The sequence below is a fragment of the Mytilus trossulus genome, chromosome 5 (genome assembly GCF_036588685.1).
Source record: "Mytilus trossulus isolate FHL-02 chromosome 5, PNRI_Mtr1.1.1.hap1, whole genome shotgun sequence".
Classification (NCBI taxonomy): domain Eukaryota; kingdom Metazoa; phylum Mollusca; class Bivalvia; order Mytilida; family Mytilidae; genus Mytilus; species Mytilus trossulus.
Genome location: NC_086377.1, coordinates 12,767,674 through 12,781,572, shown reverse-complemented (window position 1 = coordinate 12,781,572; position 13,899 = coordinate 12,767,674). Strand labels below are relative to the sequence as shown.

The window sequence follows — 13,899 nt, the reverse complement described above, 5'->3', positions numbered from 1 at the left end:
CAAATTTAATTTAAACATGTTAAAGTGTTTAACAAAATATTGAAAAAAAATATATTGCTGGTTTAAACATATTTATTTATATTGGATTGGGAAACATGTTTTACAACTTATATTAATCCCTTTCCACTATGCGGTAAAGCGTCAGAAGAGTTAATGAATGATATATTTATTGCAATTAATCGTTTTCTTTTGATGACGATACTTTTTTTTTTAATGTGTATGCGACTCATTACGCCCAGAGTATGATACACTGTTTTACCTGATTATATAGTAGTTAATACTTGAATCAGATACGACAAAAAACGGATGACTTTTAATTTCTTGATGGAATCAAATAACTGAGCTGTTATAGTAAACAAACGCATATCTATTCATAACATGATATATTTCAGCAAATTTGATTTCGTTTACTGTACATAACTCCGTTATAGTATTTCAAAAGGAATAAAACAACATTTCATTTTACGAATTTATAAATCAAATAATTAAAATTTCATCGAAAATATCTTAGAAAATCTTTGATATTGTTCACAAACTGACAAAACATTTTGTTCAGATATTTCATACTAATATATTTAGGTACGCAACATTATGTATGTACATATGATATCAATCAACAACAAATTATGTTTTATTGTCATAAAATCCTTACAAAACGGTTTATTCCATTGCCAGTGATAGTCATAATCTACTACACATCTTCTAATATTGATTTTGAAGTTAAGTGAAGGTCATTGATGTTTTGCAGACGCAAAGCAAATATCAAATGTTAGTAGAACTATTGTATGTCAAAAATATATTTTGACCTGTGACCCTGCCATGTATTAGTGACACAGACATGTTTTATATTTCAGAGATCTTTCAAACAACAAGATAAGGTCCATAGAAAGCAATACGTTTGTAAATATGACAAACTTGTTTTATCTGTGAGTCACGACGTTTATTTTTATGTTTCGCTTTGTTTAACTAATTTTCTTACTCTAAAATTAACTCATCTATCTATTTTCATTGCCATTTTAGCATTATTCGATAATCAAATTAGCAATACGACGGGTGCCACAAGATGAACAGAATCTGTTCACCCATCCGGAGCACCTGAGATCATTCCTGGTTTTTGGTTTGGTTTTGTTGTTTTTTCTTTAGTTTTCTATGTTGTGACATGTGTACCCTCCGGGTGCGGGAATTTCTCGTTACATTGAAGACCTGTTGGTGACCTTATGCTGTTGTTTTTTTATTTGGTCGGGTTGTTGTTTCTTTGACACATTCCCCATTTCCATTCTCAATTTTATTGTTTGTCTGTTTGTCTTTTTTCATTTTAGCCATGGCGTTGTCAGTTTATTTTCGATCCTTGAGTTTATCTTTTTTAATATTCGTAGTATTCTTAATTATAACGTCACTTGAATGAATGAGATACAAGAAGAATTACAGATTTTTGTAAGGTGCTTTTTCTGAGTGTCTTTTAAAATGTTCTGAATAAATTCTTCTTCGGACGAGTATACAAACAAGTCGAACAGAATAGTTGCATAATTTACAACACTGACTGTCTGTAGACATATCAATACTCAAATTCAACACATACATTGTGAATTAAAATGTCAAGCATTTTGATTATATCACCTTCAGTGCATTTTCTAATAGAATCGTTGTGGCTTTGCCCAACACTGAATCATCGTTTCTCAAAACAAGAAACTCATACATGCATGTTATTTGTACGATTTAATTTCTAAACGAGCTTTGTTTAATGAGAAAAAGCAGTCGATCTGTCATTTGAACTGTCCACAGAGTAGAACAATCAAAGTGTTGTTGCTTGGAAATTGCAAAGTCCAAATCTGATTAACTCCACTGGTCGAATATATCTCACAACGATGTTTTTGGACATGTTGGAAACCCTCTTTTACTAACCAGTGAATGTAGTCAATTTAAGATTTAAACAAAATTCGTAAGAATATGAAATCATTAAAAGTGACAAAAAATAAACGCGAGCACTATGCTATTGCTTGCAATTAAGGGCGTGAATATGCGATGTGACCTATTGAATAAGAATATTATCGGATGTGTACTATCATATAGAGCAGAAACTGCGTTTCCCCCGGGGCAGCTGAGATAACGCCCAGTTTTACCCTGTTACACAGTAATTTTTGTTCTATGTTGTGTTGTGTGTAGTCTTATTATTTGTCTGTTTGTCTTTTACTTTTATTGACATAGTGTTATCTGTTTAATTTCGATCTTTGAGTATAAATGTCCCTCTTGCATCTTTCGTCCTGCTTTTATGTATAATTGAATTGTGTGGTAAACTTTTTCTATGCCCGGAAATATGTTTTATTCAGTAGATCACATAGGTGAGATGTATGTATTCAATATAATAACAAAAAAGTGATATATTCAATTTCCATTTGTTTACTTTTTTTCATCTCGATTCCTAATTATTGACATCACTAAAATTAAACATTTTTCTAATTTATCAATGTTTATAAACTATAAATCAAACAATACGGAAAGATCAAACAGGTTCATTTCAGTCTGACTGATTCAATGCTTATTGAAAAATCAAGTATTTGCGTCCTTTATTGTATACAATAGCATGATGCTCACGTGTTTTGTTTGCATATGATGTGCTGTCGTCTAGAATGTGTAGGTTAGATGTATGGTGCCATTTACGTCAACTTGATATTTATGTTATTCAAGTTACTTTGTATATTTTTATATTTAGAAAATGCTTAGATTATTTAGAAATATATTATTGCAGCAGTTTATAGTGTTATATTGTTATTTCATATTTCACATATTTAATATGCAATCTTCTATTTTCAGACATCTGGAATACAATGAAATATCTGTAATAGAACCGTTTACTTTTATGGATCTTCCTAATCTTCTTATTTTGTGAGTACCTGATATATTATTTTTTTTAATCTCAAACATCAGACTGATTAAAAAAGCAAACACTGCATGCATACATTGGTGATTTTGATTCTGTTCAAAGTTTGATTTGTCTACCCTATAAACCACTTTCCCTCCTCTTCTTATTAAAAAAAATCACACCCCTAATAAACTGGGCTTTTAAAAATTCAGAATGATAGTACATATGTTCAAACTCCTTTAGGTAATTATCAAGTAGCAATAAGCAAAAGAACTATGTCAATTGGACATGCTTTGATACTATATATGCGCTTAAATTTTTACTTGATAACATTTGTGTTCGCTTTGAAGATTTCGTATATCGTCGTATAAGTTATTGGAATTTTAATGTTGACTAACTGCGCACCACTTATTGCGGACCTGTTTTTGTACTGTTTTCCGATACCATTTATGACTTAAATTAGCGAAGAACCATCTAAACTACATTTGATATAAAAATTTAATAATACTTTTAGATATTTTGATGATATATTGGCTCTCAATAATGACGATTTCAGTATGTATACTAAAGAAATATATCCTGTCGAATATACTTTGAATAAAACTAATACTAACAACGACCACTGTCCTTTCCTCGATCTTGATATCTATATAATTAACGAGAAACTTAATACAAAAAATTATGATATAAAAGATCTAGATGATTTTCATTTCCTATCGTTAATTATCCATTTTTAGACGGTGATGCTCCTTCGTCACCATCTTATAGTGTTTTTATATATCAACTTGTACAATTCGCTCGTGTATGTAACAACATATTAGATTTTAGCGAGAGAAATGTATGTAATACAGAAAAAAAATTCACCAGGGTTTTCGATATCACAAGCTAGTCAAAACTTTAACTTAATTTTATCATCCGTAGAAGGAAATAATTCAAAAATATAACTCAATATGCAGACATCTTATACGTTCAGGTATTTCACATCCAACCTTTTATGGTAATAGTCTTTACAAAGCAAAAAAAAATCAGTATTCAGCTCAAACACTTACAAAACCTTTAAACAGATTTATTAAGAAGAGATGTTGTTACGATACTGTTGTCAGGTCATTATTGATTGAATTTTAAGCTTTTACATTGATTCACTTATAGGGTCTTTTCATCGGAACTAAACACATTTATCTAAGAAAGAAAAAAACAGTTGTTTGCATGACACTGGTTATGTTTTTCTCATATATTTTATGATAGTTTGATACTAAACCCATTACAAGAGGGATTGTACCTGATATTCATATGATGAAGACATCTTTCAATCAGTTAAATTGAGGTCTGGAGCTGGCATGCAAGTTAACTGTTGTAGTAGTGTTATAGGGGAAAGGTTGATATCTCATAAACATGTTTAACCCATTCGCAATGTTGCGCCTTTGTTAGTTAATGAGCCAGCTGAAGGACGCCTACGGGTGCGGGTGTTTCTCGATACATTACATACCCATTGGTGGCCTTCGGCTGTTGTCTGCTCTATGGTCGGGTTGTTGTCATTTTGGCACATTACCAATTCTCTTTTCTCAATTTTATCTGAAATAAAAAAAAACCATAACACTTGATGGTGTTTAAACGTTAATAAGATGATATGTTATTGTAAAAACGTCAAAGATTAGCAACTAAAACTTCGAAAACATTACCCGGATATGCTTTAACCTGTTTAACCTGTTTTGAAAGAAATCGAAAAAAAAACTCTAAAAAGGATAAAACCAGAAACTTAACTAACTGGTTTTTACTTACAAATGAAGGAAAAACAAAACTTAAAAGTGTGCTGCATTGCCCAATAACACATGCAGCTTTAAGTATTCGGAAACCGAAACTTTGACAGTAAACAGTATAACATTATAATTGCATGTTTACATCAAGCTTGACTTTAGAAAGCCTTGTTAAGTAATGTTTATGTAAGCTCAGTACTTGTAAGCATATATAAGTAGTCAGTAATCAAACATTGAAACATAAACTGGATATCCTTTCAAAATGATATGCGAGAACTTCGTGCACTACAGAATGGAATAGACCTTATCATTTAAATATAAAGACAAAAAAAAAACCAAGCGTATATTAAATAATTGTGTCTGCTTAATTTCGTATTCCAGAATGGATTCAAAAAGATATCGCGTAGGATGATCGAGTTAAAATCTGCAATTATTTTGTTTCGAAATTATTAAGCACGTTCCAAAAGAGGTAGCGTAATTGGAGTAAACTTATTTAAAGACGAAGGGAAATTCAAATCGAACAGTACCGTATCAAATGGTAGATTAATCAGTGCGAACACATTTAACGAACGGAAAGCTGACTTGCTGCATGTATTTCCTTAGTATGTGAACATTGTGAATTTAACCTGGCTGTATAGCTAGCTTATCCTCTCGTGTCTCAGTATATTGAACAACATAACAATATATATCATAGATAAATATTTTAAAAGTTTTGGGTACAACAGTCAATGTTGTGTTATAATCTTAGGCCGTGTTCACATTGATCTAAATTCGGTGTTGTGTAAGTGTAACTCACACGTAAACTAAACACAATTGCGTTCCCATTGATAAAATTCAATGTTTACATCTAGTTTTAATCATGTTTTATCTACACACAGTCGATAGTCAATGTAGGCCTTGTGTAGGTTAAGTGTACAAAAAAATAGGCATTTAGGACATTAGTTTTACCGTGTATATATTTAAGGAGGAAACTATTTGTGAGTAAAATTGATAATTATCAGTATAGTTCTTAAAAAAAATTGTTGACTGAATTTTATAGGTTTTTTTTGTTATTTTTGTTTTAACGTACTTTATCAACCCCTGATCAAGACTTACAGCAGCATCACTGCCGAACCCATAAGGCAGCAAACAATTGGTTTTCGGGGGGGGGGGAGACTACTTTAGTTGAGTATAAAACATAAAGGCAGGGGGTAGGGGTGGTAGGCTATGGATTTTGTTTTGGAAAAAAAAATGTTTCCAGTTTGTTTGTTTCCCCCTCGGCTGCCACTATATATAATGCTAAAATTGATATCGATGTGTCACCAAAATATGTCCTGAAAAAAATCTAAAGCCCGCCCCCCCCCCCCCCCCCATTTTCCCTTTCCCCCCCCCAAAAAATAAAATAAATAGTTGCTGCCTAATTCATTTGATAAGGTCTTCCCGAATCGACTTTACGGACACAGAAATATTCGCCACTGATCTTTACTCAAAAAACGATTCACGGATAAATTTATGACTAAACAAAAGTGTGAGGTAAATGATATGTTTTTAGTATCTTAGAACCGTTAAATAACGCTTAAAATTATTGAAAAACCTTGCCCTATTCCTTTACCAAATTTTCCTTGGAAAAGAATTACCATTTGAAACAAACAGAAAAGATACAAATGAAGTGAACACTAATATCTCAATCCTTTTTGTCGGCTGTAAGCACACTGCAGCAGCTAACGTTTTATAATGCGTAATCGAGACATCTGTAGTATATTCAAACTACGGCAACTTATAAACATGGCTTTCTACGTCGCAACTATTTAACTTAAAAAAAGGGGAGGGTTATTTTTTTATCTGAGTCAGAAATTTTTTCGCGGTACGTTTTTATTCCGTTTATTTTTCGATGCTGGTGATCAAATACTTTTTTTCCAATATTTAACACTATAATGTATGGGGAAACTCTTGATTCAGAATATTTTTTTATCATCTGTATGACCAGATTTTTTTTTATCAAATTGGAGATCGGAATATTTCAACCCCCCCCCCCTTTTGCAGTCAAATGGTCGTTCCCTTACTGCTAGAAAAATTGTCCGAAAACTTTGAATTCAGTTCTACGTTATGATCATTTAAATGACATATAGTTTACAAGTGTGAACAAATCTTGTGTACAGGTAATTAAACAAGGTGTATAGATGTGAACAAACTTAATGTAAAACCAGTGTCCATTACATTAAACTAATTGTAAACATGTTTACTGTACACGGCGTTTGGTGTGAACACGGCCTTAATCACTATATACAAAAACAACTTGGTCAACAACGAAAAACGAAATGGCACATTCGCAAACATGAGTGACAAGAATACAATAACTGTCCATAGCACACTGACAGAATTATTGTGGGATGTATAAATATAGACTCACGCCAAACAGATAATAATAAAGATAAAATACGAAGAAAAATGGAACAATATAATGACATGTTACTAACATCATATATAACGTCTGAACATATGTTATACTTCAAGACCAGTATGAATGTGTTGAGAATGTAATGAAAAATATTTATACACAAAGTCTTAGTATTTAACAATTAACTTTTTCGTGGTAGTATGTTGATTTCTTCGTATATCTTTTAAAATCATTTGTTTACATTCGGTTGCAATATGTAGTACTGTAAGGTTTTGACATAATAATCCACCGATTCCCGAATCAGCAATTGAAAATATAATGCAGATTTCGTATGTAGAATCTTTCGTCTCTGTTTGGTATTTTCTAGAATTTTTTAAAATATTTTTTAACTTTTTAACTTTTCACTGTTTTTTTTTTGTATAATTCGTTTTTTACTTTACTGATTGTTAGACATAAGTACACTGATTTTCAATATGTAATTCCATTTATTGAAACTAAAAAGAGTAGGATGACATAGTTAATAAAACAGTTTCTCAGATGATAAAAGTGGGAGGAAAAATACCAGAGGGACAGTCAAACTGATAATTCAAATCGAAAATAAACTGACAACCTAATGCCTTAAAAAGCAGACAAACAATAGTACACATAACATAACATAGAACACTTAAGAATAAGCAACGCGAACCCAATCAAAAACTAGGGGTAATCTCTAGTGCTCCGTAAGTAATATGCAATGCACTTTATATGTTTTGTTTCATTTTGAGGTTTCGAACATGTCGTGTTGTATAAGCATATACAAAAGAAGATGTGGTATGATTGCTCAAGAGACAACTATCCACAAAAGACCAAAATGACACAAACATTAACAACTATATGTCACCGTACGGCCTTCAACAATGAGCAAAGCCCATACCGCATACTGTAGTCTAGCACATAAGACTAAAATATTAAAACCAACTGTAATATTGAGGAACATCTGGTGTAATAGATAACGGAAGTTAATACATTATCTGTAATATACTATCTGATGTAAGTAAAACGTCATGAAGTTCCTAGTTCTCTTTTTGCAGTCATGTTAATTGCCGCCTTTTATCATAGCCTTCAAATCACGCAGAACACATGTACATAGATATTCAGGCAGAAGTCTAAAGGAAAACACATCAGTTTTTTTGTTCTTTTTTATTATTATTATGTAAAATAAGTTACTACAGGCAAATTTCAATAAACTATTGTTTAAATATTGTGATTTTCCTCAAAATTTTGAGTTGTGACAATATTAAACCATATCCGATGAAAACTTATTTAAGGTAGTTCATATGTATACCGCCATCTTGAATTGAATTGTACAATCACAGTATAAATATGGTCTATATATTTGCCCAATTCTGCAAATTTTGAAAAAGATAAGTAAGTTAAAGAAAACTCGGTAATTCATTGCATAATCGAAAATATTTTAACAAATACCAAGCATTTGTGTTTTTTTAATTATTTTTTTAAATAAACCATTCAAGGGGATAATACTCTTTCAGTATAAAATGAATACTTGACATATTGGAACATTTTCATTTTTATACGCCCGTTGTCTTTAAGACGGGACATATTATGATATACCGTTGTCCGTCCGTCTGTCCGTCCGTCTGTTTGTCCGTCTGTCCGTCCGTCGGCCAAACTTCGGACAATAACTCAAAAACACTTTCACCAATTTCCATGAAACGTTAGTGAATTGTTTATATCTATTGACGTTAGCTCCCTTTCGTTTTTTTTTAATTTCAGATTTTAAGTTTAGATTTATAGGGCTTTATTCATAAAAAGTGGGGATTTTCAACACTTCGGACAATAACTCAAAAAGGCTTTCACCAATGTCCATGAAACTTTGGTGAATTGTTTATATCTATTGATGTAAGCTCCCTTTCAATTTTTATAAATTTCAGATTTTAAGTTTTGGATTTATGGGGCTTTATTCATTAAAAAAAGGGAAATTTTTAACACTTCGGACAATAACTCAAAAAGGTTTTCACCAATGTCCATGAAACTTTGGTGAATTGTTTATATCTATTGATGTTAGCTCCCTTTCAATTTTTATGAATTTTAGATTTTACATTTCCGTGTTATGATTTTTTTTGCTTAAAGAAGGGGGGATTTTCCAATTTTGGGACAATAACTAACACTTTCACAAAATTGTGTGCAACTTTGATAAATTGTTTATATCTATTGACATAAGCTCCCTTTCCATTTTTATAAATTTTAGATTTTACGTTTTCTTAAGTAAAGAATTGTTATACTTAAAAAGGGGGATTTTATGCAACTTAGGTGAAACTTTGGTGAATATATTAATTTAACAGTTAAAAGAGCAACGGGCGTATCATGCGCTAAAGCGTAGCCCTTTATGTACATGTAGCAAGAAAACAAGTTCGAAGACGCTTTTTTTTCCTTTTATTTTCCTAAAATGTGTTATAAACCTATCTTTGTATACCTTATTTCAAAATTGTGTCTTTTTATCTACAAACGAAAATATATTTTTTTCATGAACAATATAAGCAAATGTTGACGAATTTGAATGACCTTGACAAAAAGCGCAGGATCCATACTTTTTTAAAAGAGTATAGTAAAATCGTCATTTTGGCAAAGCATTAGAAAATTCTGACATGTTTTGTGTATACCTCTTAATTACCTTAATCATGTTAATAGTTAAAATGCAGTATACGTTGATTTGTAATAGAGTATTATCTTGTGAGTGAGTTAATATGGCAGGAGACACGTATCCTTTTCTCCTGTCCTCTGTCCTTTTATATTTCAAGAACTTTCATCAATATATGTCCGTGTATATGTCTATGTAAAGTAGGTTAACTTTTGTATTTAATTATTAGTTTTCAACAAGTTCAAGATTGACCTGTTAGTAACATCTATTCATAAAAATATGTTATTGCTATGTGTTGTTCTTTTTGTTCCAATGACTGATAACATTGACTTATTTAAATTTTCTTTTCAGAAATCTTCATTACAATAATGTATCAACAATCAAAGCTTTCTCTTTTATGAATCTTCCACGTCTTGCATATTTGTGAGTTATGTTTTATTTATTCCGATTTAAATTGATGCAATATTTAAGACTTCAACACCAGAAATCAATAGAAAATGTCAAATGTGACAATACTGTGATGAAATAAATACAGGCCAGCGAAGACAATATAACAATCAGATAAAACACCATCATTTAAAATATCAACACAGAACCATTCGTTTTTGTAAATTTTCAACACCGTCGATAATTGTCAGAACCTGTTTATTTTCTTTTTTGATTTATACCAAAGAAGTATTTGAAGAATTATACATTTGAAAATCATTCCCTTACCATTCTCAATATTATGATGGCCACTTTTTATTCCTGAAAAATAACACGCAATGTTGATATACGATATTTCTTAGAATATATCAAAATTCAGTCAGCAATATGTTGATGCATGATGAATCGTGATCAATCTTTTAAATACAGAAGGAGTGGGTACGGTGAGGACCGATTTTGGCCTCAATTTTCAGGTTCATCTGACAAAAGATTTTGACAACTTTTTAAACACTTTAGTGTCTATTTTATTTAATTCAATTAACTTATGTGAAATATTTAAACTGATTTAGTCATTAAAACATGTAAAAAGCTGAAATATGAAAAATCTACCAAATATGCCAAAACATGTAACTTTTCAGATGTTTTTGTCAAAAATGAAAGTGGCCGCATCAGTGTTCATTCACAACCTTTATATATGTTATGTATTATCCATCAAATACAGCTTACCTTTCAATATTAAGGATGAACACAAATGTGGACACTTTCGGTTTTTACGGAAACCGTCTAAAATTTTACTTAAATGCAAGAATTGTAAAGATTTCAGTAATTTAACATGATCTAATGGTGCTACTTTCAGATAAATGTGCATTGTTTTGTCAAAAATAGCCCGTATTTATGTACAAGAAGCATTCTTCTAACTAAAAGTTTACATCTAAACAATTTTGTAAATCTGCTATATTTTGAAGCCAAAAAGTTGTTTTACTGCTCCTTTAAAAAAAAACAATCAAAGTAAAAAAGGTAACAATGATTTCAATAAAGGTATTGCACGGAATCAGCACGTTTGAAGTTGATTATTATAAAACTTTGATTAGTTTTTAAATTATGACACATATCTATACTATTAAAAAACTTAACGTTTTGAGTTTTGACATCTTTTGAAAAGACATTTCCCAATGGTAATGCATTCAATCGTTCAATAGTTTATGGTTTTGTTTGAACAGAGTACAGCATTGAAATATATACCATTTGTACCGGAGCATGTTAGTGTCGCCTATACATGTCGATGTTATAGGCCATGAATTTACTTTAAATATTCTTTTGATAATCTGTAAAGTTGACAACCTTTTATCTTGTGGATAGTTGTCTCATTGGCAATCATACGACATATATGAAGCACGTAGTATATGTACTTGTGTAGCTTAATCAATTTTTTCAGTGCGTATATTATTTTTTACTTGTCTATTTGCTAGAAGATTCCAATATAGATAAACTACTGTTGATTTTTTTTTATCATAATATTCATAGCATGCATTTTGTTACATGTTTGCAAGTTTGTTTTATCTTTTTTAGAAATTTGTTTGTCAACAAGATACAGTCAATAGAGAGTTACACGTTTATCAACATGACAAACTTGCGTCTACTGTAAGTTGGGATATATTTATTATGTTATTACTTTTTAAAATTTATGCCGCATATAGAAGGGGTTTTATTTTCAATACTAGTTTTATTATCTTTTCTTTTTTCAAACACTGGTTTTATTAATCCTTTTTTTTCAATTTGTGATTTGAAAGAGACAAATATGGACAGATTGACATTTTACAAATTTTAGTTTGCCTATATTTGATGTGAAAAAAAAATGTAAAACCAACTTATATCACATGTTGCTTGTCATATCAGAAATTTCAGGAACACAAGTAAATCATTGCTCAAGTTGTGAAACAGTCTGCCCGTCGGAGCTCGTTCAAAATGAGGTCGTTAAATCGGATGCCTCGTCTACGGAGAATTTAAAAGCATATATTGTCTGCAAATAAATCATTTATATAAATAATTAAATTTGTCACTCATCTTCAAAAACGATTTAACTAACATATTAGTTTTGCGAAGAAAAAGAGAAATCTTTAAACAATAAGACGAGATCTACAATTTAAAAAAAAAATAACGAAATCTTAAATTGATTCTTTATAGAAATGATTGCCATTAGAGGAAATGTGTGTCTTTATAAATATATGATAGGTAGTGATAATCTCGAATTAGCTTAAACAGACGGCATTTACTATTTCGTGATCTCTACCTTATATATTTTTTTGGATGTTCTAGATAAGATCTGCATATGATTGTTAACACAAATGTGTATTTAATTTACATATTAACAAATCTAATAAATAACATAGATAGTGTCAAATCAGCGAAAAAGTAATATCAACAATAACAGTCTGTTGTTATCTGTTTTAGCGATACATTTATTTGATCTATTCATCATATTGCTTTAAAATTTCAAGCAACGGACGTGCCATAAAAATTTAAATTAAATACATGTTTTATATATAATGTGAATATACATGTACATATTTAGTCATTCCTATCAAATTATATAGTTCGCTTGTCTTATAAGTGTTATTCATGTCAAACACAAACTGTAAAAATAGTGGGTTATACGAAATATGTTACGAATATACGTTAAATTGTCAACAACAACATAAACACAATAACTTTATAATAAATTTCTGCAATATCTTAGAATACCTCCAGAAGTAAATTGACTTGGATTAGTTGTACAGAACGCGAATATACATATTTTTATATTGCTTTACGGAACTAGTTTATTTATTTTTTAAAAGACACCTCGCTCTCAACCAAATAACATACATTGCTGTTCAGATTTGTAAAGCAGCGCCGTTGTTGGAAGGACTGTAAGTTAATTATTGTATTTTGCTTTACATTTAATATAATAGTAAACTTTGTAGTACACTAGTTCTACATATATACACGTCAAATTAACCTTTACCTGAGGGCACACTTTCAGTAACTCTAAGTATTAGAATTTGAGTTCATAATAGGAATGAGAGTTAACTTTGTCATTTGGCTTTTTTATTTTTTTTCTTAATCAAGCATCACTGATCAGTCTTTTGTATACGCAATGCGCGTCTGGCGTAAATAAAAAAATCTTATTTTTGTATCTATGATAAGTTTATTTATTTACATAAATACTTTTGAAAATCTTCATCAGTTTGGTACCAATAGTATGCTCAAACTTTAATACGCGTTTAATATGTTTAAATATTGCCACATATGAGACTTTAGAACACACAACTTTGTACAACTTACTTCATTTGTCTTGGTGTTAACAACAGTCCGTTTATTATTACTCAACTAATACCCATTTCCATTATTGCGCGTCTTAAATGATCTGACCATCTGTACATACAAATACTCACGGTTTAAAATGTATAGCTCTGTGGGCAATTGCAGCATATCGTATAATGCCCTACTTTCATAAAACTTATTATGACTAGGTGCTCATTTGACTGGCACATCGAAAGAATACCGGAATGGTATACTTATATTACTTATTTTGAGCAAGTGTTTTAAATTATAGACTTTGAGTGTTTGGTATGTAGTATTATACATTGTGATTGAACATAACCGTTGTCATCTGAGAAACCAACATTTCAGAACTGTTGATGGAGTAGGGGCGATATCGCCCTCATTTTGTCAAAAAAATACTGCAAATTTAAAAGTTATTATACAGATTCTTAAATTACTGAAAACATGACTAAGGTACAAGGTGTTAAAAAAAAACTAAACAAATTTCTCATTGAACAAGTTACCAAGTCAAAAAATTATG

The 13,899-nt window shown here is 30.6% G+C and overlaps 1 protein-coding gene across 1 annotated transcript in view; it reads left to right on the top strand.

The window, feature by feature from the left end:
- Nucleotides 1-863: 863 nt before the first annotated feature.
- The window catches only part of LOC134719423 (leucine-rich repeat-containing protein 15-like), a 38,166-nt gene continuing 25,130 nt past the window's right edge, over nt 864-13,899 (top strand). Inside the window, exons 1-5 of the mRNA XM_063582423.1 lie at nt 864-926; nt 2,812-2,883; nt 9,981-10,052; nt 11,625-11,696; nt 12,893-12,964. Coding sequence (XP_063438493.1) covers nt 907-926; nt 2,812-2,883; nt 9,981-10,052; nt 11,625-11,696; nt 12,893-12,964 — 308 coding nt within the window. The 5' untranslated portion in view covers nt 864-906. The remainder of the gene's footprint in view (nt 927-2,811; nt 2,884-9,980; nt 10,053-11,624; nt 11,697-12,892; nt 12,965-13,899) is intronic.